A 24,803-nucleotide genomic window follows, 5' to 3' on the forward strand; every position below is an offset into this window, starting at 1 on the left:
CATTCACCTCATCACACAGCTGCAACTACTCTCCCCAAAGTGACCAACAGTCTTTCCTCAGTTCATTTTAACCTGCATTTGGCATTGCTGACCCCACCACTGCCTTCTGGGTGCTGTTTCTGTCTCCAGGTGTGTGTGACATTCCTTTCTTCTATTTCTCCTACTTGTCTGATTGCTGCTTTGCTCTCTCTCACTGGCTTATCATCCCTAAAACTGAACTTGGCTTTTTCTCAGATCTTCCCTGTTCTCTATTTGCTGGTTTCTGTCAAAGGCACCACTCTCCTTCCAGTGTCCCTAGTTAGTAATCTTAGCATTATGCCTTGCTCCGCATTCTCCCTTGCCTCACATATCCAGGCAGGTACCAGCTCTTGTCATTTCTGTCTCTGCAGCATCTCTCCAATCCAGCCCTTTCTCTTCACTCACAAAGCTCACACTCTAGTTCAACCCCCTCCTAGCCAGTTGGTCTCCTTTCATCCCTCTGCCTCTAGTCCATCCTGCACACTGATCTGACTGTGTGACTGGCCTAGTCCACCTTGTGGCTTCTCATGGCTTTCAGGTTCCCCACCCCTGAACTAGGCAGTCTCTAGGGTCCCTTCCAGCTTTAAGATTCTATAAATGTGTTATCCTTAAATGAAATCACACAGAGCATCATAGGATGCCTGTACAAAACAGACGTTCTTGTGATAACTACACATTGTTTGGCCATTATCCCCATGCTCTGTTGAAGGATCTGTGTCTATTTCCAGACATTTCAAATTACTACCAAGAAAAGGGTACAATTTTTTGCTAAGTACTTGTTTCTAGGCAACAATATTTTTAGAACACCTGGTATATTGAATTCTAGGTGTTATGAAAAGATACAAAGAAGACTTGGGGCAGCTAGGTGGCGCAGTGGATAGAGCACTGGCCCTGAAGTCAAGAGTACCTGAGTTGAAATCTGGCCTCAGACCAAACACTCGACACTTACTAGCTGTGTGACCCTGGGCAAGTCACTTAACCCCAATTGCCTAAAAGGAAAAAACAAAACAAAACAAAACAAGACAAAAAAGAAACAGAACACTTGACCACTGCCTTGACAAATTAATAGTCTAATTAGAGAGGACCAACCATCTAAAAGATATATAAGCACAAAGAAGTTAAACAAGTTCCAGGACATCATGATTGAAACGGAATATAGAATAGTGGGTTCTGGGTTTTCCTCCAGGATACAGCAAGTCATGTCCTACAAATATCTGAATTCCTATGATTTTGCAGAAAGGTGTCTCCAAATATTTGTGCAGGCAATTTTAGTGTTTTACATGGTAAGTTGATTATGTGATCGCCCTTATGTTGAACTCATTCTCTTTATAATACTCTTTTCCTAATCCTTGGGAAAATTACCAATAATTAGGAATTCCATTTTAATTAATAAAGGCTTTTCTTGAATAACATGATAGATAATATTTCTGATTTAACTTCTGTTGAGTCATATTAAGTCAAGTCAGTAGAATATTTTATTTAGATTTGTGAATTTATTGCCATGTGAAAAAATTGCAGTTGAACAAGTTTTGGAATCTTCATGCCCCAACATGGACATAGCCTGGTGTTCTAAAGACTCTTTCTTTTTTTGTTTTTCATAGCCTTAGTATGTGTGGACTTTGTTATCATAATGTAGGAATCAAAAGCAGAATAGCCTCATAGTATTTTTATCTCTGTGCTGATTATAAGTCTTGTCTCTTTTGTCCTATATAGAATTGCAAATGCCACCCCTATTCCAGGAGACTTACTTCGAGAAAATACAGATGAGGTATTTCCAGATGAACAGCTCAGTGATGGGGAGAATGGTATCCCTGTTGGTGTATCACCAGAAAAACTTCCTGTATCTGTGGGACACCCTCGTCCTCAGGAGAAGGATGTCTGGGAAGAAATGGATATCAACAGGAACAAGATAAAACTGGGGATCTGTAAGGTGTGTACCTCTTAAGCATGTCTCTTCCTGTGCTCTTAACTGAATTTATCTAATTGTATTAAATTAGCAGTGTATGACTTTATTAACTTTAGTAATTAGAAGCATTCAGAATACCTGGCAGTTCATGGGCATTTTAATACTAATAATCTACGCTTCTGTAGCATGTTTTTTCCAGGCTTTTCAATTTGCCAACATCAAACATTAACTTTTTATCTTCGCTGTGTGAAGAAGGTGAAATTATGTTTTTTACAAACAAAAAGGCTTAGATAAAAAAGCAAACCTTTCATAATGTCTTGCTAAGGTCCCAATCCCTTTCCTTTTGCCACACTGCTGGAAATGTGATTATATACTGGCCACTGAGCTCTCCTAAGTGAGGCATGGTCCAGACCACGTGCTGATTCCATTGGAATAGTTGTGGATAGCAGTAAACATTTACCGCCCACGGGGAAATGGACCATATTAATTGTCTATACTAACTAGTTAGTATACCAACTAACATGCTATCTAACATATTTGGAATTTTAGCTGTATATTGCTGATATTACCTGCTATAAAACCTTAAAGAACAGTTCATATTACTACTTCTGACTCAGTTATCTAGTGTTAAACAATTCCCACTTGCCCTTTTTCTTAGTGAAGTTCGAATATATAAATTTGGTCGAGTGAAGACAGCAGTTCATTTATCACAGGTACACATTTAAAGAGTGAATTGCCTTTAAACATGTTCACATTCAGTAACTGTTAGAAACCATGGAATTTGCTTTTCTTTTTTTAATCCTTAAAAACTGATTTCAAAGCCTAGGATTTTTGTGATGGTTGTTTTAGTGATCAGAAATGAGTCTTAAGGCTTATAATTTCCAGTGGTGTTGGCACTAGAAACTGATAGGTACAGCTGAGCTAGAGCACATATTAATTGTTAAGATCTTGTTAGGAATGTTACCCATTTCATCAGTTGTGTTACTTTTCAAGGCACTTTTCAACTACTTTAGAGACTGAAGGAACACAACATTTTTGCATTATGATTGCAATTGTTATGTGGATTTCTGTTTATAGTATTAGTCAAGTCTTAATTACCTAGGGGGCATATTACTACCATATTTCTCCTCCTTTACTCTTTTGCTGTGTCATGCAAACTGTTGATGGTTAGCTTCTCTAGTAGAGGTCACAGGACAAAGAAGAACATTGAGGGAGAAGAGATGAAGCATATATCAGTTTACTCTATTTTGAGATCTCTTAAAAGAGTTTGTTTGAAAGGAGGTTGTAATTGATGGCCAAAAGGAAACTTCTAGATGATTCTTCCACATTAGCATAGATCAGGCCTGCACAACATATGGCCTGCCAAAGGATTTCAGGTGGCCCATGAAAAATGTAAAAGATATAAAACAGGCCTGCACAATATACCACCCGTAGGCTGTATGTTGTACAGGCCTGGCATAGATGATATGCCATGTCTTATGAAGAGATTCCAAAAAGAATCTTCACTATCCAGCTCTGTCTTGCACAGCATCCTGTCAGGCATCCCACTGAACTAAACAAAGAATTCTGACTAATCAGAGGACATGTGACCTTTACGCTCTGTTAAGGGAGGCAATAGCAGATTATCTGTGCTCTTCATGACTTCTTCCAACATGACAGAGCTGTGGATTATATGACCCTGCCATGGCAGACTGTGCATTGTATCAGTGATAGAGTTCTGGCACGGCATGGTGCAAAGAGTACTGGACTTCAAGATAAAGGACCTGAGCTCTGATACTCACTGGCTGTATGACTATGGCCAAGCCATTTTCCTTCTTGCTCTCAGTTTTTTCATTTGTAAAATAGGATAATACTTCACTGAGCTGTTGTGAGAAAAGTGCTTTGTAAACCTTAACATTCTATATAAATATGAATTATTGTCCCAGGATTAGATTGTTTTCATTTCCAGAGAGTCACCAGTAAGATCTGCCAACTGACAGCTCAGTCCATAGAATATACTGACTGATCCTTTGGGACAGTAATTTTCTACCTTCGGCCTAAACCTCTCCACTGTTTGTTCAACTTAAATGTTATTGACAGTTGACTCGGACCTTGTCCATCATTTATTATCATAGTGATATCCAACTGCTTAAATTCATAATAGATGCTAGTGTATATTATAGTGTTCCAGATAGGTTCAAGCAACCCTGGCCATCGAGAATGGTCACTAAACTGAATGAGCATATAAAAAGAAAAGATGATAGCCAAGTATACATAGAGAAGATCCTAAGTTGTTACTCTTTGGATGATATATTTAAGGGATTATTATTCATTTAAAATAATTTTATACATTTTTTATTTTCTCCCTATTCCCAAGTCAAATTATAGTCAAACTGGAACTGAATATACCATTCAGACAATTAGTTTAGGATACCAGTGTGCTAGTGAATAAGCACATTGTGAAACCAACCTGCCAGCGCAATCTAAGCATCTCCTGAAAACAAATCAGTCTTAATATCAGCTCATCTTGATTTACTTGTTTCAGAAGAGTCTGTCGCATATTGTACTTATAACTAATTGTATATTCGCATATTTTGTATAGGCTGCTACAGAAGAGGAGAATAGTCATGGTCCAGCAAATGGTATACTGAATGCTCCAAGCCTTGGTTCACCAATTCGTGTCCGCTCTGAGACAACCCAGCCAGAGAGAGATGTCCCATTGGTACGAAAGTTACGGTCTATCCACAGTTTTGAGTTGGAGAGGCGTCTGACCTTGGAGTCAAAGCCAGACACTGACAAGTTTCTGGAGACTTGGTATGAAATGTTCTCTCTGTTTTCTTTTATTTTAAAAGAGCCTTTTAGAAAAGGCTTTTATCATAACTACTCTCCTGTTATAAACATTTATGATGGGAAAAATGTACTATTTTGCAGCCGTGATGAGTGACTGAGCTCTCAATCAATGCTTATGTAGCATGCTGGTTCTTTTTTTGCGTGTTTTTTAGGCAGTTGGGGTTAAGTGACTTGCCCAGAGTCACACAGCTAGTAAGTGTCAAATGTTTGGTCTGAGGCCGGATTTGAACTCAGGTACTCCTGACTTCAGGACTGGTGCTCTATCCACTGCACCACCTACCTGCCCCTTAGTATGCTGGTTCTTAATGTGAATTCACAGGATCTCGGAGATGGTGGGACTTCTGTGGTTATCTAGACCAAATGAACTGGAATCCTTATTACAACATTCCCAACAAGTAGTTATACATTCACTGTTTGGAGGCTTGTTTTTATGGGAAACCTACTGCCTCCTGAGGTGGTCCATTGTATTTTTGGAGAGACTATAATAATTTGAAAGTTTTTCTTTACATTCCTTCTGGATCTCCTTTTCTGCAACTCATACCCATTTCTCTGAGTTTTGTCATCTGAGGATAAACAGAAGAAGACTCTTCTATGTGACAGCCTTTTTAATACTTGGAGACAGTTATCCTACTTTCTTTTTTTCCGCCCAAGAGATGTCACTAGACAGTATATGATTAACTATGAAATGACTTACATAAGCAGTGAGTTTACAGGAGGAAGTGACTGGTGTAGTCTGGAGTGAGGCTTCTCTTCTTTAGGCTAAATATTCTTAATGCCTTCAGTTGATATCCATATGGCATTCGTATGGCCTCTTACCATTATGGTCATCTTCTGAAAATGTTTCAGTTTGTCAATGCAGTTTCTAAAATTTTATTCCCAGAACTGAACAAGTCTAATTTTGACCTAAAAAGGGCAAAGTTTCATAAAACTCCTTGTTCTGAATACTTTATCTCTGTTAATGCAGCCTAATATTTGTATTGTATATTGATTTTATTAGCTGTCATGTCACATTGTAGATAGAAATTAAGTTTATAGTGCACTAAAACCCTCAGATGTTTTTACAAGGACTGTTTTCTAGCCATGCTTCATTCATTTTGTGCTTGTGCAATTGATTTTTGAACCCAGTATAGAACTTTACATTGCTCTCTACTGAATTTCAATTTAGTAGATTCAGCCCATGATTTTAGCATACAGAGATCTGTTTTGATCCCAACTATGGCTGCTCAATGTGCTAACAATCCTCCTCAGCTTTGAGTCATTTGTAGATTTGATAAACATGCCATCTTTGACTTCATCTAAGTAACTGATGAATCACTGTTGAACAGAGAGTTAAGGACAGATCAGCAGGGCACTGCACTAGACTCCTCTCTCCTGGCTGACTTAAAGTCACTAGTGACTACTTTTTGGTCATTCTTTTTCTGGTCATTCTTCCAGTCTGGAATCTACATAACTGAACTATCATCTTTCCTGTACTAGATATGCAAATCTAGTACTGCCCCTGCCTTGACCCTTGGAATGTCCATTCATACCCCTAATTCCATCCTTGTCCCCCTGCACCATTTATGATCTTGAGTGAATGTCTGTCACAGAACCAGGCCATTTCCCACTGATGTTATTTTCTCTGTTTAAGACAGCATAGTATAGTAGAAAGGGTGGATTGCAAGTCAGAAGACCCATGGTTGAATTCCATCTACTTTTTGCTGCTTTACTGTCTGCATGACCTTAAGCGATAGGTTTCATGTTGTTCACTGAGCTTCAGTTTACTCTGTAAAGTGAGGGAGCTGAACTGCCAAATTTCTATGATCTCTTCATCTTATTCACAAGAATAGTATGAGAAACTTGTCAAATGTATATTTAAGGCATTGCCATTAGTTGCTAGTCCCGTTAACCACATCAAAAAGGGAAATGAAGTGAGGCTGATACATAGAGACAGTTAGATGGCTCAGTGGATAGAGCATGGGGGCTGGAGTCAGGAAGACCTGAGTTCGAATCTGGCTTCAGACACTTACTAATTGGGCTACCTTGGGCAAGTCATTTAACTTGTTTGCCTTAAGCTGCTGAAGAAGGAAATAGCAAACCACTCCAGTATGTTTGCCTAGAAAACCCCTTGGACAGTTATAGTTCATGGGGTCATGAAAAGTCAGATATGACTGACCAACTGAACAATAACAGGCTGATACCAACTTACTTTTGATGGGCTCATTATGCAGGCTCTTAGTAATCACTTCTTTTGAAATGCTCATAAACCATCCTTTCAGTAAGACTATTTACCAAATCAGATCCCTGTAGAAACAAAGAAAACTTGTTCCATTTTCTCTTTTTGTTGAGTTCCCATCAGTTTCATCAGTGTATGTCCTTGGGATAATGTGCCTTAATCGGGTTTCATACCAAACATTCTGTGGACTTACTTTAGCTTCCACTGCCATTGACTCTCAAGAAACGACACTGCCCATAATCTCCTGCTATTCTTACCCATAATGTTTACAATTAAGCTTGCATTCTAAATTGGTGTTGCCCTTGGTTTTCAAGTCTTGCTGATTGTGGCATTTTAGGGTGCTTTTGCCCTCCTCGTTTTGGTGATTGTTTCATATTAGTTAAACTTTTTATGGGAAATGGAAATAACTATTGTCAATATTTTGCCTTTTTCATTTTCCCATTTTGGCTAATCATTTGCCAATTCTAGGCATATCCACCTACACAAATCCTATCACAGTTGTCCCTTTGTCCCCTGGTTCAGGCTTTTATTAACTATTGCCTGGGCTATTGTAATAATCTTCTATTTAGTCTCCATTTTGAAAAGTCTCGGTAGATCCCTGTTACCTCCAGTATAAAATTTAAACTCATTTTGAACCTCTGCAGGTTTAAACCAGTCCAGCTCCAACCTGTCTTTCCAGACTTATTTCATATTACTCTTTTTTACACACATTACATCCTAGCTAAACTGGCTTACTAGCTTAAAGGAAGCATTCTATCTTAAGAGCAATACTTTTGTATAGGTTATCCCCCAAAATATCCTTCCCTCTACATGCCTCTTTGAATTATCTTGTTTTTACTGATATGAGTACAGGTTTCCCCATAGTAGAATGTAAACTCTTTTTTTGTTATATTTAATTTTTTTCTCCATTACATGTAATCAAAAATTTTTAACATTTGTTTTTTAAAATTTTGAGTTCTAAATTCTTTCCATCCCTCCTCACCCCTTCCTTCAGAAGGCAAGAAGTTTGATATAGATAATACACATGCAGTCATACAAAACATTTTCACATTAGCAATGTTGCAAAAGAAAATGCAGACCAAAAAAAACCCCAAAACAATAAAGTTTTAAAAGTAGGCTTCAATCTATATTCAGACTCCATCAACTCTTTCTGTGGAGATGGATAGCATTTTTCATCATAAGTGCTTCAGCAGTAGCCTCAGAGTAGCTGAGTCATTCACATTTGATCATTATATAATAATGCTGTTATTGGGTACGATGTGCTTCCTGGTTCTGCTCACTTCACTTTGCATCAGTTCATGTAAATCTTCCCAGGTTTTCCTGAAAGCATCCTGCTCGTCATTTCTTATAACACAGTAGCATTCCACCACATTTATATACCACAATTGTTCAGCCATTCCTCAATTGATGGGCATCCCCTCAATTTCCAATTATTTGCCACCATAAAAAGAGCTGCTATAAATATTTTTATATGTATGGGTCCTTTTCCTTTTTCTTTGATCTCTTGAGGTATAGACCTAGTAGTGGTATTGCTAGGTCAAAGGGTATGCAGTTTGCCCTTTGGGCATTTTTCCAAATTGCTGTCCAGAATGGTTGAACCAGTTCACAACTCCACCAACAGGGCATTAATGTGCCTGTTTTTTCATATCCCCACCAATGTTTGTCATTTTCCTTTTCTGTTGTCAACTTGAATTCAAGAAAAAACAGCCAGTATAGCAGATTGAGGTCTTTAATGGCACAAGCAAGTTGCGGCTTAGGGTGCCACACAGCAAGGGCTGGGGTACCTGAAGAGGAGGTGGGAACAGGGCTTATAGAGCATACTAGGGCAGAAGGAATGGCTAACTGCAGGTGGGAGAGGTTACGAGCATCTCACAGTTTCACAAGGTAAGTTGTTTTGCATAACAAGTCTGTAGAGAAAACTTGGAAATCTCTGAAGGGGAGAGTTTGGGACTTTTACAAAATAGTCGGAGTCTGGGAATGATGTCTGGTGAGCCTCAGATCGGGGTGGGGAACCTGGCCTCGAGGACCACATGACCTTCTAGGTCCTTGAGTGTAGCCTTTTGACTGAGTCCAAATTTTACAGAACAAATCTTTTTGTTAAAGGGATTTGTTCTGTGAAGTTTGGATTCAGTCAAAGGGCCACACTTGAAGACCTAGAGGACCACATGTGGCCTCAAGGCTGCAGGTTCCCCACCCCTGGCAGGCAGTTCATGAGTCTGGGAATGAGCACAAGGTCAGATTCCATCAGCTGAGTTTGACAGTTACATTAGCCAATCTGATAGGTGTAAGGTGGTGGTACTTCAGAGTTGTTTTAATTTGCATTTCTCTCATTAAATAATGATTTAGAGCATTTTTTCATGACTATAGATAGTTTTGATCTCTTCATCTGAAAACTGTTCATATCCTTTAACCATTTATCAGTTGGGGAATGAGGCCTTTATCAGAGAAAGTTGCTGTAAAAATATTTTTCCCTAATTTCTTGCTTCCCTTCTAATCTTGGCTGCATTGGTTTTATTTGTGCAAAACCTTTTTAATTTTGATGTAATCAAAATTGTCCATTTTACATCACATCTCTCTATCTCTTGTTTGGTCATAAATTCTTCCTTTATCCATAAATCTGACAGATAAAATATTCCATGCTCCCTTAATTTGTTTATATCACCTTTTATGTCTAAATGATTTTGACCTTATCGCTATATACAGTGTGAGATGTTGGTCTATATCTAATTTCTGCCAAACTGCTTTCCAGTTTTCACAGCATTTTTTGTTAAATACTGATTTCTTGTCCTAAAATCTTGTATCTTTGGGTTTGTCAAAAACTAGATTGCTATGGTATTTACTATTGTGTATTGTGAGCCTAAACTACTCCACTGGTCCACCACTCTATTATCAGATTATTTTAAGATTACCACTTTGTAATACATTTTGAGATCTGGTAATGCTAAGTCACATTCCATCACCTTTTTTTTTTCATTGATTCCCTTGATATGCTTGACCTTTTGTTCTTCCAGATGAATTATGTCATTATTTTTTTAGCCCTGTAAGATAATTTTTGGCAGTTTGATTGCTATGGCACTGAATTAATAAATTAATTTAGGTAGAATTGTCATTTTTATTGTATTGGCTTAGCCTACCCATGAGCAATTATTATTTCTCTACTTGTTTAGATCTGACTTTATTTGTATGAAAATTGTTTTTATAATTATGTTCATATAGGTCCTGAGTTTGTCTTGGCAAGTAAATTCCCAAGTATTTGTCTACAGTTATTTTAAATGGAATTTATCTGTGTCTTCTTGCTGGACTTTGTTGGTAATATATAGAAATGCTGATGATTTTTATGGGTTTATTTTATGTCTTGCAACTTTGCTAAGTGATTAATTATTCCGAAGTTTTTTTTGTTTGTTCTTTAAGATTCTCTAAGTATACCATCATATAATCTGCAAAGAGTGATAGTTTTGTTTCCTCATTGCCTATTCTAATTCCTTCAATTTCTTTTTCTTGTCTTATTGCTATAGCTAGCATTTCTAGAACAATACTGAATATTAGTGGTGATGATAGGCATCCTTGCTTTACCCCTGATCATATTGGAAAGGCATCTAGCTTATCCCCATTACAGGTAATGTTTGCTCATGGTTTTAGATAGATACTACTTAATTTTTTTTTCTTTTTAAAAAAATTTTATTAATTTATTTTGATTTATCCACAATCACTTCTATATGCTTTTGAGTTTAAATTTTTTCTCCCCTTCCTCCCCACCACCCTTCCCAAGACGGCGCACAATCTCATATAGGCTATACATTTACATTCCTATTAAACATATTTTCACATTAGTGAAGTTGTAAGTAAAAATTAAAACCAATAGTAGGAACCATCAGAAAGAGGAAATAAAACTCAACAGAAGAGAAAAAAATGATAGTGATTCAACTTCCATAGTTCTTTCTTTGGATGTGGATAGCATTTTCCATCACAAGGCCTCTGGGGATGTCTTAGATCCTTGCATTACTGCGAAGGGTTAAGTTTATCAATATTAGTCATCACACAACGTGGCTGTTATTGTGTACAAAGTTCTCTTGGTTCTGCTCACTTCCCTCAGCATCAGTCCATACAAGTCTTTCCAGGTTTTTCTGAAGTCAGTGTGTTCATCATCTCTTATAGCACAATAGTATTCCATTACATTCATATACCACAACTTGCTCAGCCATTCCTCAATTGATGGGCATCCTCTCAATTTCCAATTCTTTGCCACCACAAAAAGAGCTGCTATGAATATTTTTGTACATGTGGGTCCTTTTCCCATTTGTATGATCTCTTTGGGATATAGCCCTAGAAGTGCTATTGCTGGGTCAAAGGGTGTGCACATTTTTATAGCCCTTTGGGCATAGTTCCAAATTGTTCTCCAAAATGGCTGGATCATTTCACAACTCCACCAACAATGCATTAATGTTCCAATTTTCCCACATCTTCTCCAGCATTTATCATTTTCCTGTTATGTCATGTTGGCCAACCTGATAGGTGTGATGTGGTACCTCAGAGTTGTTTTGATTTGCATTTCTCTAATCAATAATGATTTAGAGCATTTTTTCATATGACTATAGATGGCTTTAATTTCTTCATCTGAGAACTGTCTGTTCATGTCCTTTGACCATTTATCAATTGGGGAATGGCTTGTAGTCTTACAAATTTGTCTTAATTCTCTATATATTTTAGAAATGAGACCCTTATCAGAGAGACTATAAAAATTCTTTTCCAGTTTTCTACCTTCCTTCTAATCTTAGTTGCATTGGCTTTGTGCAAAAACATTTCAATTTAATGTAATCAAAATTATCCATTTTGCTTTTTGTAATGTTCTCTATCTTCTGTTTGGTCATGAATTCTTCTGTTCTCCATAGACCCTGATAGGTAAACTATTCCTTGTTCTCCCAGTTTGCTTATAGTATCAGCCTTTATATCTAAATCATGAACCCATTTTGACTTTATTTTGGTATATGGTGTCAGATTTGGGTCTATGCCTAGTTTCTGCCATCTTTTCCAGTTTTCCCAGCAGTTTTTTTCAAAGAGTGGGTTCTTGTCCCATAAGCTGGGGTCTTTGGGTTTATCAAATAATAGATTACTATAGTCATTGACTACTGTGTCTTGCATATTTAACCTATTCCACTGATCCACCACTCTATTTCTTAGCCAGTACCAAGCAGTTTTGATGATTGCTGCTTTATAATACAATTTAAGATCTGGAATTCCTAGGCCACCTTCCCCTGCATTTCTTTTCATTAATTCCTTTGATATTCTGGACCTTTTGTTTTTCCAAATGAATCTTGTTATTATTTTTTCTAACTCTGTAAAATAATTTTTTGGTAGTTTGATTGGTATGGCACTGAATAAGTAAATTAGCTTAGGTAGGATTGATAGATACTACTTAATCTTAATGAAAGCTCTACCTATACCTATGTTTTCTAGTGTTTTTTTAATAGGAATGAATGTTGTTTTTGCTCAAAAGCCTTTTCTGTATCTATTGAGATAATCATAAGATTTTTGTTTTGATATGGTCAATTTGCTGATAGTTTTCCTAATATTGAAGTAGTCCTGCAAGGCTGGTATAAATTCCACCTGGTCATAGTGTATGAACTTTGCAATATGTTGCTGTAATCTCCTTGCTAGTATTTTATTCAAATTTTTTGCATCAATATTCATTAGGAAATTTAGTCTGTGGTTTTCTTTCTCTATTTTTGTTCTTTCTGGTTTTGGTTGTTGTTGTTGTTCAATCATATCATTTGGCCCCATTTGGAGTTTTCTTGGCAAAGATACTGGAATGGGTTGCTGTTTCCTTCCCTGGCCCATTTTACACATGAGGAAACTAAAGCAAACAGGGTTAAGTGGCTTGTCCAGGATCACACAGCTATTAAGTATCTGAGGCCATATTTTAACTCAGGTCTTCCTGACTCCAGGCCAGTGCTGTAGCTACTACCCATGTAGCTGCCTTCCTGGTTTAGGTATCAGCCACATATTTGTGTCATAAAAGGAATTTTGTAGGACTCCTTCTTTGCCTGTTTTTCCAAATAGTTTATATAATATTGGAATTCATTGTTCTTTAAATGTTTGATAGAATTCACTGATGAATCCATCTGGTCTTGGGGATTTTTTCTTAGAAAGCTCATTTATGACTTGTTCAATTTCTTTTTCTAAGATAGGGTTATTAAAGTATTCTATTTCCTCTTCTGTTAATCTGGAAAATTTATATTTTTGTAAATATTCATCCATCTCACTTAAATTGTCAGATTTATTGACATATAATTAGGCAAAATACCTACAACTAATTGCTTTAATTTCTTCCTTGGTAGTAAATTTACCCTTTTCATTTTTGATACTGTTAATTTGGTTTTCTTTCTTTTTTTAATGAAATTAACCAGTGGTTTATTTTATTAGTTTTTTTATAAAACTAGATCCTAATTTTATTTATTCTTTTAATTTTATTAATATCTCCATTGATTTTCAGGATTTCCAATTTGGTCTTTAATTGGGGCTTTTTCAATTTGTTCTTTTTTTTTTTTTGGTTGCATACCTAATTATTGATTTGCTCTTTCTCTGTTTTATTGATGTAAGAGTTTAGAGATATAAATTTCCCCCAAATACTATTTTTGCTGCATCCCACAAATTCTGATATATTGTCTAACTATTGTCATTTTCTCTAATGAAATTATTTATTGTTTCTGTGATTTGTTCTTTGACCCAGTCAGTCTTTGATTTCCAATTAATTTTAAATCTATGTTTCCACAGGCCTTTATTGAATATAATTGTTATTACATTATGGTCTGAAAGGGATGCATTTAATGTTTCTGCTTTTTTGCATTTTGGGTGAGACTTTTTTGCCCTAATACGTGATCAATTTTTGTGAAGATGCCATGTACAGATAAAGGTATGCCCTTTTCTATTCCCAGTTAATTTTCTCCAGAGGTCTATCTTATCCAACTTTTCTAAAATTCTATTCATCTCTTTAACTTCTTTCTTATTTATTTTATGGTTAGATTTATTAGTTCTGAGAGAAGAAAATTGAGGTTCCCCTACTAGTATAGTTTTACTATTTACTCCTATAATTCATTTAACTTTTCCTTTAAGAATTTGGACACTATGCCATTTGGCACATTTATTCATTTATTTATTTGCTTATTTATTTATTTATTTGTTTGTTTATTTCTTTATTTATTTAATGTTGATATTAGTTCATTGTCTATGGTACCTTTTAGCAAAATGTAGTTTACCTGCTTATCTCTTTTAATTATGTCTATTTTCACTTTTGCTTTGTCTGAGATCATGATTGGTAACCCTGCTTCCTTTTTTTTTTTTTAACCTCAGCTGAAGTATAATAGATTCTGCTCCAGCCCCTTATTTTTACGCTGTGTGTCTCTCTGTTTCAAGTGTGTTTCTTGTAAACAATATATTGTTGGATTCTAATTTTTAATCCATTCTGCTATCCACTTTGTTTTATGGATGAGTTCATCCCATTTACATTCCCAGTTATGATTATTATCTTTTTATTTCCCTCTATTTTATTCTCTCTCTCTCTCCCTCTCCCTCTCTCTCCCTCCTCCCTCTCTCCCTCCCTCCCTCTCTCTCTCTCTCTCTCTCTCTCTCCCTCCCTCCCTCTCTCTCTCTCTCTCTCTCTCTCTCTCTCTCTCCCCCCCTCTCCCCCCTCCCTCCCTCTCCTTTCCCTCCTCAAAAGTCTGTTTTGCCTTCTGACCACTATCCACCCTCCCTTCTATTAGTCCTCTTCCCTGTATCCCCTTATCATCCTAATTCCCTGTAGGGTAAGATAAATTTCTATACTGAACTAAGTAGGTATGCTATTCGCTCTTTGCACTAATTCTGATGAGAGTAAGGTTTAAGCATTGCCCGCCAACCCTCTCCCACATTTTCCCCTCCATTGTAAAAGCTCTTCTTTTTGTACCTGTTTTATGTGACTTTTCCCCATTCTTCTCCCTTCCCCCTTCTCCCAGTACATCCCTCTTTCTCACCCCTTAATTTTATTTTTGTGAGTCATCCTATCGTAGCCATTTCACACCCATACCCTCTGTCTATGTTGTACTCCTTCTAACTGCCCTAATAATGATAGAATCCTTGGGAGTTACAATTATTATCTTCTCATGTAGGAATGTAGACATTTTAATCTTATTGAGTCCCTTATGATTTCTCTTTCATATTTACCTTTTAATGCTTCTCTTGAGTCTTGTATTTCAAAGGCAGTTTTTCTATTCAGCTCTGGTCTTTTCATCAGGAATGCTTGAAAGTCCTCTATTTCATTAAATATCTATTTTCCCCCGAATCAGTTTTGCTGGATAGGTTATCTTTGGTTGTAATCCTAGTTCCTTTGCCCTCCAGAATATCATATTCTAATCCCTGTAACACTTTAATGTGGAAGCTGCTAAATCTTGTATAATCCAACTGTGGCTCCATATTTGAATTATTTCTTTCTGGCTGCTTGCAATATTTTCTTCTTGGCCTGAGAGCTCAATAATTTGTCTGTAATATTTCTGGGAGTTTTATTTTGGGATCTCTTTTAGGAGGTGATTGGTGGGTTCTTTAAGTTTTTGTCTTACCCCCTGGTTCTTGGATATCAGGGCAGCAGTTTCCTTGTTACTTTCTTGGAAGGTGATGTCTAGGCTTTTTTTTTATGTTCATGGCTTTCACATGGTCCAATAACTCTTGAATTATTTCTCCTAGATGTATTTCTAGGTCAGTTGTTTTTCCAGTGAGATATTTCACATTTTCTTCTATTGTTTTTGTTCTTTTGGGGGTTTTTTAATTGTTTCTTGAAGTTTCATGGAATCATTATCTTCCACTTACCCAGTTCTAATTTTTGAGGAATTATTTACATCAGTGAGCTTTTGTACCTCCTCTTCCATTTGGCCACTTCTGCTTCTTAAGGAGTTCTTTTCTTCAGTGAATTTTTGTACCTCTTTTATCAGTAGGCCAGTTCTGTTTTTTAAATACTATTTTCTTCAGTATTTTCTGTGTCCATTTTACTAAGCTGTTGACTCCTTTCATAATGTTCTTGTACAGTTTTTCCTCTTCTCTCTTATTTGATTTTTAAAATCCTTTTTTGAGCTCTCCCAGGAATTCTTTTTGAGTGTATAAACATTCACATTTTCCTTTGAGACTTTGAATGTAGATGCTTTGACATTGTTATCTTCTGGGTTTATGTCTTGATCATCCCTATCGCCATAGTAACTTGTTATGGTCAAGTTCTTCTGGTTGTTGTTTGCTCATTTTTTCCAGACTATTCCTTGACTTATAACTTATGTGAATGTTAAAGCTTTGTTCCTGGGTGGAGGGGGCCAGTGTCTCAAGCTTCAGGCCTTTCTTGCTTTTGTTTTCAGAGCTAGCTCTGGAGGTTTGTATGTTTTTAGTGTTTCCAGAATGGTATGATCTAAGGAGAGGTGTGGTCACTGCCCTTCTGATCTATGCTCTGGTCTTTACTCAGGAAGGGACATTGTTTCTTTGCAGCCACCAGCAGCAGCACTCCTCTTAGCCCTGAGAACTGAGATGGTGTCTCCCACACTCCTTCAGCTCCCCATTTGGAATTGAGACCAGGGTCCCTATCCCCTTGCCTTATAAGTGACCTTAGCATTTCTCTCTACCCTGGAACCATGACCTGGGCCCTTGTTCTCCTCTGCCCATTGCTATCATGCCTTTTGGCCCTGAGGCTGCAGCCCAGAACTGTATATGGACAATGCAGCAAGGGAATCAGCTTTAGCAAAAGGTCCCTTGCAATCTCCTTTCAACTAGTTGTCTGACCCACCCTCCCACCCCCACTGTCCATAGTCTTAGAGTTTCTGAAGCTGCTGCCAATGCAGCTACCTCCAAGACCTTGCACAGCACCTGGCCCCAGCACCTCACACTGTATTTTTCTTACAGTAAGCACTTAATACATGTTTCTAGTTGAATTAATTGAATCTGTTGTTCATTGGATAATGTCCTCACATTTAAAATGCCTAACAGTGAAGGTAATGTTATTGTCTGTAAATCTTGTGATTCTTGGCACCCCTGCCCCTTTTCTATAATCCTCAGCATGGGATTGAGGACCATTGGTTGTTGTTGTTGTTTCATAGGTGGCCATGGCCAGCCTAGTGGTGAAGAGCCTCTCTGTCTCTGGTTCTGTTGGTCTCAGAAAGCTGAGACCATCAGAAGTCCATCTCTGGGACCACGCTCTATTCTTATAGAATGTGCCATAGTTCCTGTTCTGTTTGCATATCCTCCAAGAATCCCTGCCACAATGAGACATGTGGTGGGTAAAAGATGAAATGACTGAGGAAACAAAGGTTTGGGCTTCAGACATCAAAGTAGAACTTTTAGAGGCAGTTCTATTCAGTAAGAGTTAACAGAAGGGATTAACTAATTTATTCTGTTGTTAAGACTAACTGCCAAGACTGATGTAATTATAGAACTTTGTTTATTAAAACATTTCTAACCTTCAGTATATTTTTTGCTTCTTTTGTATTCCTTATTATATGTAGTCATTTTTAAGTACAAAATACCTACTTAGCAAAATGTTATTTTCATTCAACAAAACAGATTTGTATGAACCATCTGCTAAATGTCACAAAGGGTAAGGACTAAGAAAAGACCAGTGGATTCAGCAATTAAGAGGTCATTAGCAACCTACAAGAGAGCTATTTTAGTAGAGTAGTAGGAATAGAATTCCTGGTGGTTGTGGAGTGACTTGGTGGTGAGTAGATATAGGCAAAGAATTTCTCAAAGTTAAGCAATGAGAGGGAGGTGAGACCCAGAACAATCATTTAAGAAGATAGAAGGGCTAAGGGAAGATTGAAGAAACTAAGAGAGTGAAAAATCAAAAGACTGTTGTGCCCTATGAGGATCAGTTGATATTTAACCTAAAGAAGAAATGAATTAGGGAAGAACATGATAGCTACCATCAACTATTAGAAAAGCAGTCTTGTAGAAGAAGGCTTAGATTTATTCTCCTTGGCGACAGAGAGTATAACTAGGAGTAATGGGCATAAGTTGCAGAGGAGCAGGTTTATACTTAATATAAAGAAAGTACTTTCTATTAATTAAAGATCTCCAAAAGCAGAATGAAATGCCAGTGGAGGCAGCGCGTTCCCCCTCACCAGAAATCTTCAAACAAAGGCAGGATGACCACTCATAGATTTAAAGGTGATCAATAATGGGTTAGAATAGATGGCATCTAGAGGATCTTCCTGATCAATTATTTTGTGAAAATGAGAGTGTGAGCATGGAAACACCAAGGGAACAAGGTCCTGCATTAGATAGGAGGGGATCAGATTAAGGGCCAGACTGATAAGGTTTACTTTTTCAAGGAGTATGCTACTTTGTCCCCTATGACTAGAGCAAAGGATGAATGACTGTATCAAAAACTTTTGAGATGTAGCAGAAGGGAAATGAGGAAGTTCCTAAGTCTTCTCCATATAGTAGCAAGCAAGGTCAGCTGCTGAGAGACAACAGTGTAGGGATGGAGCTTGGGGCTGGAGTTAGAAGGTTGTGGGGAGTATGAGACTGAGCAGAGCCATAACTTACAATTTTGATATCTGGTACAGGCAGCATAAAACCCACTTTCAGATCAACAACACTTCTTTCCTCTCTTTTATAGCTGCAAATAGTGGTTAAATAGAGATAGAGATGGAAGTAATGTGCAATGAGAAGACTGAGGAACTTCAATTCAACAAGTATTTATCAAGCACTTACTGTGCGCCAGGCATGTGCTAGGTGCTGGGGATACAGAGGCAAAAATGAACCTCAAGAAGCTTGACTTGGAGTCAACATCATTTATCCAGAGAAAGAAAAACAAAATACATGCAAAGTAATTTTGGCATTGAGTGGGAAGAGCTATAACAACTGAGGGAATCAGGAAAGGCCTCACATAGCCATAGCAAGTGAATCTTGGAGGGAGCTGGGGAGTCCAAGAGCCCAGGTGAGAAGGGAAAGAGTTCTAGGAATGTCTGAGGAATGGCCTGTGCAAAGGCTTGAAGGCAGGAGATGGAATTTGGGGCATGGAAAACACCAAGTAGTCCAGTTTTGTTAGGATAGAGAGAGTGCGTGTGTAGTGGATGGGGCTGGGGGTGGGGGGAGGTGGAGGAGATGAAATCTGAAAAGACAGGTTGAAACCCAATTATGAAAAGCTTTCAATGCCAGAGGACCTTCTATTTTATCCTAGAGACAGTTAAAAAAAAACCCACCTTTTTTATTTTGTAAGGTGATTGGGGTTGAGTGACTTGCCCAGAGTCACACAGCTAGTGAGTATTAGGTGTCTGAGAACAGATTTGAACTCAGGTCCTCCTGACTTCAGGGCCAGTGCTCTATCCACTGCGACACCTAGCTGCCCAGAAAAACCCATCTTTTTCAACAGAGGTATGACATGGTCAGATCTATGTTTTAGGAATATTAATGTGGCAGCTTTTGTGGAATGTGAATTGATAGAAACAAGATCAGTTAGGAGAGGATTGCATTAGTCCCTGTGGGAAATGACTTTAATGGAACTGGTCTTATCAACAATCTTCTTTTTTCCTATACTGGTACTTTTTACCTTAACTCTACATACAATCTGTTACCACTTATCACCACCAGACTTGTGTATGGTATGCAGGACACTTGAACAGTTATCTGTCCTTCTTTAAAACACTATCACTGAAGGTATGTCTAGAGATATACATATATAAATATGAAAAAACACGTGCATACAGGTATAGGAATTGAACAGATTCATAAAATATTTACTCTATGTAGAGTGGCATGCATTTTTTTTCATTGTCTTTTGTAGTGCTCTGATCAGGCAGAAACAGCTTTAACAGCTATTTTCTCCTACTCACAGGAAGAATTTGGGGTTAGTTTGGTTACACTGTCAGAGCCGAGTGGAGAAGGTTATACAGTTTACTTTTTCTCTTGATTTGTTACCTGGATCTCTGTGAAAAGACACCTCCTTCTGTCCTTGACTGTTTCTCAGAGCAGACCCTAATTAGATCAACATAGCAGGGTGGTCAGGCCACTCTCCATGTGGCAAACTGATGCTTGTGTTTTGTTGTTGGGAAGCTGTCACTTGAATAAATGATCTGTTGAGAGCTTATCAACTGCATAAGCAGTTTCCCCTCCTGTCCCCCAGCCAGGAATTTTGAGTAATTTCTTTCTCTTTCCATTCCCTTAAGCTTGGAAAAAATGCAGAAAGACTCCAGTGTGGAAAAGGAACCAGTTCCCCCTGCTTCTCTTCTTCATAAGCCCTGTGCTCCTGCTGTGACCCGTACTGACCACATCTGGCACTATGATGAAGAGTACCTCCCAGACGCTTCTAAGCCTGCGTCTGCCAACTCTCCAGAGCAGGCAGATGGTGGTGGGAGCAATGGATTCATAGCTGTCAACCTGAGCTCCTGCCAGCAGGAGGTTGATTCCAAGGACTGGGTGATTGTGGACAAGGAGCGGGACCTTCATGATTTCAGGACGAATGGGGCTTTAGGGCATAAAACTGGAAGCCCTTCAGATGAGGAACCTGAGGTGCTGCAAATCCTCGAGGAATCTCCTCAAGAAGAACAGCATAAACTAGGTCCTTGGGTAGAAGATGATCATAAAAAAAATGGAGCCCCCAGTGTGGTCTTGGCACTGTCGGTGGCGTGTCCTGCCACTGCAGCGTCAGAGCAATATGCAGATAGACTAGAACTCCAGACTGGAGCTGCGGGCCAGTTTCTTGCAGCCACACCCACCAGCCCAATGGAGGCTCAAGCAGAAGGACCTCTCACACCAGTAAGTAATGTGTTCATCTTCCATTCACCCTGTTCTCCATTTAGGATGATCTAAGACAAGCACTAATTATTTCTCCTCTAAAATCCTTCTGCAGTGACTGAGCTCTGGAAGGGGACATATTGAACTGAATTTTGAAGTTAATTCCTCTTAATTACTTAATTAAAATAAAATAGTTTTAATAGTTTGAATATCTTTTATTTAGGAAACAATATAGAATTTCATGGGTTCATAGATCTAGAGCTGGAAAGGACATTATAGGTCATCTAGTTCTTTTTCAGATGAGAAAACTGAGGCTTAGAGGTTAAGTGACTTGCTCAGGGTCATTCAGGCACTAAGGCGGCAGAGCCAGGATTCAAACCAACACGCCCAGCTCCAAGCTCAGGACTGTCCAATGAGAGTCCATCCCCATTGGCTCTTACTTGTCATCTTGGAGGCATCTGCAGCCTCCAGGAACCAATCAGAAGAATTCCCTCTGTTCTCTGAGTGGGGGGCTAGGGAGCCCATCTACAACCCCTGGTATATGAGGAATAGTAAGATACCCCACAGAAAGTATGTAAGGAGGCAATTAGTTCTGCCCAAAGCCTAATGGTCAGTAGTTGAAAAGGGCCTCTATGATGATTTTTAACATTTATGGCAAGAGAAAACTCTAGATTTGATATGGACCCATGTCTTCTCTCCCCAGATAGTAGTAGGAACAGAGAAGAAGTGTCACATTCACATCAGTTATGTTCAGAGGAACATACTGTCAATCAAGACGTGGACCTGGAAAGTGTAAGCAAGTAGCCACTGGAGTGTACAGAGTTGTAATGTAGGGGACTGTACATAAGCAGTGTATGGTATCACAGGCCTGATCTAACTTAATGACTTCTACTTTTCTTCTGAGACCTTATAGCTTAGTTCCTTTGATCACGTTATGGTTTTCAATGCCACTACTTCTCCTCCCAGCTTAAATTAATGTACATACCTTTATAAAGATTAGTGTAGTTTTGGGTGTAACCCAGTATTCCCAGGCTCTGGGCTTACACAAACTGGGTTCAGTTGGCACCTTCTTAAAAGTATTAGTCTTTGGTTCATATTACCCTCACCCAGAATTGCCCCTTGGAAATATCAGACTGTAGCTTGACTAGAGATGTCAGTAAAATAGATATCAGTAAAAGGGTTCTTATATCTATACAAACACTTAAGGTAAAAATGCATGGATCTGGCTCAGGAGAGCTTTCATTTTACACTGCACCCCCAGAAAATACAGAAAATATTATACAAAGGACTTTCAGTAGTCCATAAAGAAATATAATTCTTCTCCCCAGTGAGTTCCAGCTTTTCTCAGTGCCTATATATTGCCTCATTTGTATAGCAGCTTGGGTCTAGGACTTTCTTGGGGTGGCAAACACTTAAGTTTGCTAAGGAGCCAAGTTCCCAACATTCTGGTGAGTCCCACTTCCCAACTGAGACCAATACAGGCATCTAGCCTTATGGTCTTATTATGACAGGTTAGACTCCCCCTGGAAGGAAACCACACTTGGAGTTGCTGGAAAGTCAAATTCCCTTTCCATTTGACTTGAAATGTCCAGATAATTCAAAGTAATTGCAAAGGGCAAATTCCAGGGCAGCTAGGTGGCACAGTGGATAGAGCGCTGGCCCTGGAGTCAGGAGGACCTGAGTTCAAATGTGGTCTCAGACACATAACACTCATTAGCTGTGTGACCCTGGCCAAATCACTTAACCAAAAAAAATAAAAGGGCAAATTCCAGGTCTTTTAGACCTCTGTGTTATGATCTAAACTCCCTGGCTGCTCCACCAGTTTCAGGAGGAAATGTCTTCCATTTTACATTCTCAATCTCCTTTCTCCAAGAAACAGGTGCTAACCAGTAACTCATCTTTCATTCAAAGGCTAGATTCCAGAACTCTTGGACTTGGGGTTTCTAGAATGGTAACTGTAAGGCTGATGCTATTCAGAAAATATCCTCTCACCTATTCCTAAATAATTCAGGACTCCTTCTAACTGCCCTAATAATGATAAAGTTCTTAGGAGTTATATGGATCATGTTTCCATATAGGAATGCAAACAGTTAACTGTATTGAGTCGCTCATGATACTCTTTCATGTTTATTTTTTTATGCTTCTCCTGAGCCTTGTGTTTGAAAGTCAGATTTTCTGTTCAGCTCTGGTCTTTTCATGAGGAATGCTTGAAAGTCCTCTGTCTCATTAAATATCCATTTTTTCTTCTGAAGGACTGTACTCAGTCATGCTGGGTAGCTTATTCTTGGTTGTAATCCTAGTTCCTTTGCCTTGCAGAATATCACATTCTAAGCCCTCAGCAACTTTAACATGGAAGCCACTAAATCTTTTGTGATCATGACTGTGGCTTCATAATATTTGAATGGTTTCTTTCTGGCTGCTTGCAGTATTTTCTCCTTGACTTGGGAGTCTGGGATTTGGCTGCAGTATTCTTGGGAGTTTTCATTTTGGGATCTCTTTCAGGAAGTGGTCCATGGATTCTTTCTTTTTCTGTTTTACTTGGTGGATGAAAGATAGCAAGGAAGTTCTCCTTAATCATTCCTTGAAATATTATGTCCAGGCTCTTTTTTTTTTTATTGTGGCTTTCAGGTAATCAAAAAATTCTTCATTTATCTCTCCTCAACCTCTTTCCAAGTCATTTGTTTTTCCAGTGAGATATTTCACATTTTCCTATTTTTTGACTTTGTTTTAATGTTTCTTGATGTCTCATGAAGTCATTAGCTTCCACTTTCCCAGTTCTGATTTTTAAACAATTATTTTCTTCAGTAAGTTTTTATTTAGCCTATTCTGCTCTTTAAGGGGTTCTTTTCTTTTTTCTTCTGTCACTGATTCTCTTTATTTTTTTCATTTTTTTTTTAATTTATTTAGTTTTCAACAATCACTTCCATAAGCTTTTGAGTTTTAAATTTTCTCCCCCTCCTCTCACCTCCCTCCCCAAGATGGCACACAATCTGATATAGGCTCTACATATGCATTCCTATTAAACATATTTTCACATTAGTCATGTTGTAAAGAAGAATTAGAACTAATAGGAGGAACCACCAGAAAGAGAAAATGAAACAAAACAGAAGAAAAAAACCAGCAAATAGTATGCTTTGATCTGCATTCAGACTCCATAGTTGTTTCTCTGGATGCGAATAGCATTTTCCATCATGAGACTTTAGGAGATGTCTTAGATCCTTGCATTGCTGAGAAGGGCTAAGTCTATCAAAGTTAGTCATCGTATAGTGTGGCTGTTACTGTGTATGATGTTCTCCTGGTTCTGCTTATTTCACTCAGCATCAGTCCATACAGGTCTTTCCAGACTTTTCTACAGTCTGCTTGCTTATCATTTTTTATAGCGTAATAGTATTCCATCACATGCATATACTACAACTTGTTCTGCCATTCCCCAATTGATGGGCATCCCTTCAATTTCCAATTCTTTGCCACCACAGAAAGAGCTGCTATAAATATTTTTGTACATGTGGGTCCTTTTCCCATTTGTATGATCTCTTTGGGATACAGTCCTAGAAATGGTATTGCTGTGTCAAAGGGTATGAACATTTTTATAGCCCTTGGGGCATACTTCCAAATGGCTCTCCAAAATGGTTGGATCAGTTCACAACTCCACCAACAACATATTAATGTTCCAGTTTTCCCAAATCTTCTCCAGCATTTATCCTTTTCCTGTTTTGTCATGTTAGTCAACCTGATAGGTATGATGTGGTACCTCAAAGTTGTTTTGATTTACATTTGTCTAATCAATAGTGATTTAGAGCATTTTTTCGTGTGACTATAGATAGCTTTAATTTCTTCATCTGAAAACTGCCTGTTCATATCCTTTGACCATTTATCAATTGGGGAATGACTCATATTCTCATAAATTTGACTTAGTTCTCTATATATTTTGAGAAATGAGGCCTTATGAGAGACACTAGTTGCAAAAATTCTTTCCCAGTTTTCTGCTTCCCTCCTAATCTTGGTTGCATTGGCTTTGTTTGTGCAAAAACCTTTCAATTTAATGTAATCAAAATTGTCCATTTTGCATTTCATAATGTTCTCTATCTCTTGTTTGGT

General features: G+C 38.1%; 1 protein-coding gene across 1 annotated transcript; it reads left to right on the forward strand.

Annotated features, from left to right (window-relative positions):
* The first annotated feature begins 1,157 nt into the window (after window positions 1–1,157).
* Window positions 1,158–20,829, forward strand: LOC110204499 (tau-tubulin kinase 2-like). Its single transcript, XM_020980702.2, has 4 exons — window positions 1,158–1,258; window positions 1,732–1,948; window positions 4,506–4,717; window positions 20,138–20,829. The coding sequence occupies exons 1-4, from the start codon at window positions 1,158–1,160 to the stop codon at window positions 20,778–20,780; spliced, it is 1,173 nt and encodes a 390-aa protein (XP_020836361.2). The 3' UTR covers window positions 20,781–20,829.
* The last annotated feature ends 3,974 nt before the right edge of the window (window positions 20,830–24,803 follow it).

This window comes from Phascolarctos cinereus, unplaced genomic scaffold (genome assembly GCF_003287225.1).
Source record: "Phascolarctos cinereus isolate Bilbo 61053 unplaced genomic scaffold, phaCin_HiC Scaffold_490;HRSCAF=1108, whole genome shotgun sequence".
Taxonomy (NCBI): domain Eukaryota; kingdom Metazoa; phylum Chordata; class Mammalia; order Diprotodontia; family Phascolarctidae; genus Phascolarctos; species Phascolarctos cinereus.

Excerpts from the sequence above, each read along its gene's own strand:
- LOC110204499 (XM_020980702.2), top strand. The coding sequence starts at position 1,158 with ATGATTGAAACGGAATATAGAATAGTGGGTTCTGGGTTTTCCTCCAGG. Across the intron at positions 1,259-1,731 it reads TCCTATGATTTTGCAGAAAG|AATTGCAAATGCCACCCCTA; the intron begins GTGTCTCCAAAT and ends TGTCCTATATAG. Across the intron at positions 1,949-4,505 it reads TAAAACTGGGGATCTGTAAG|GCTGCTACAGAAGAGGAGAA; the intron begins GTGTGTACCTCT and ends TATTTTGTATAG.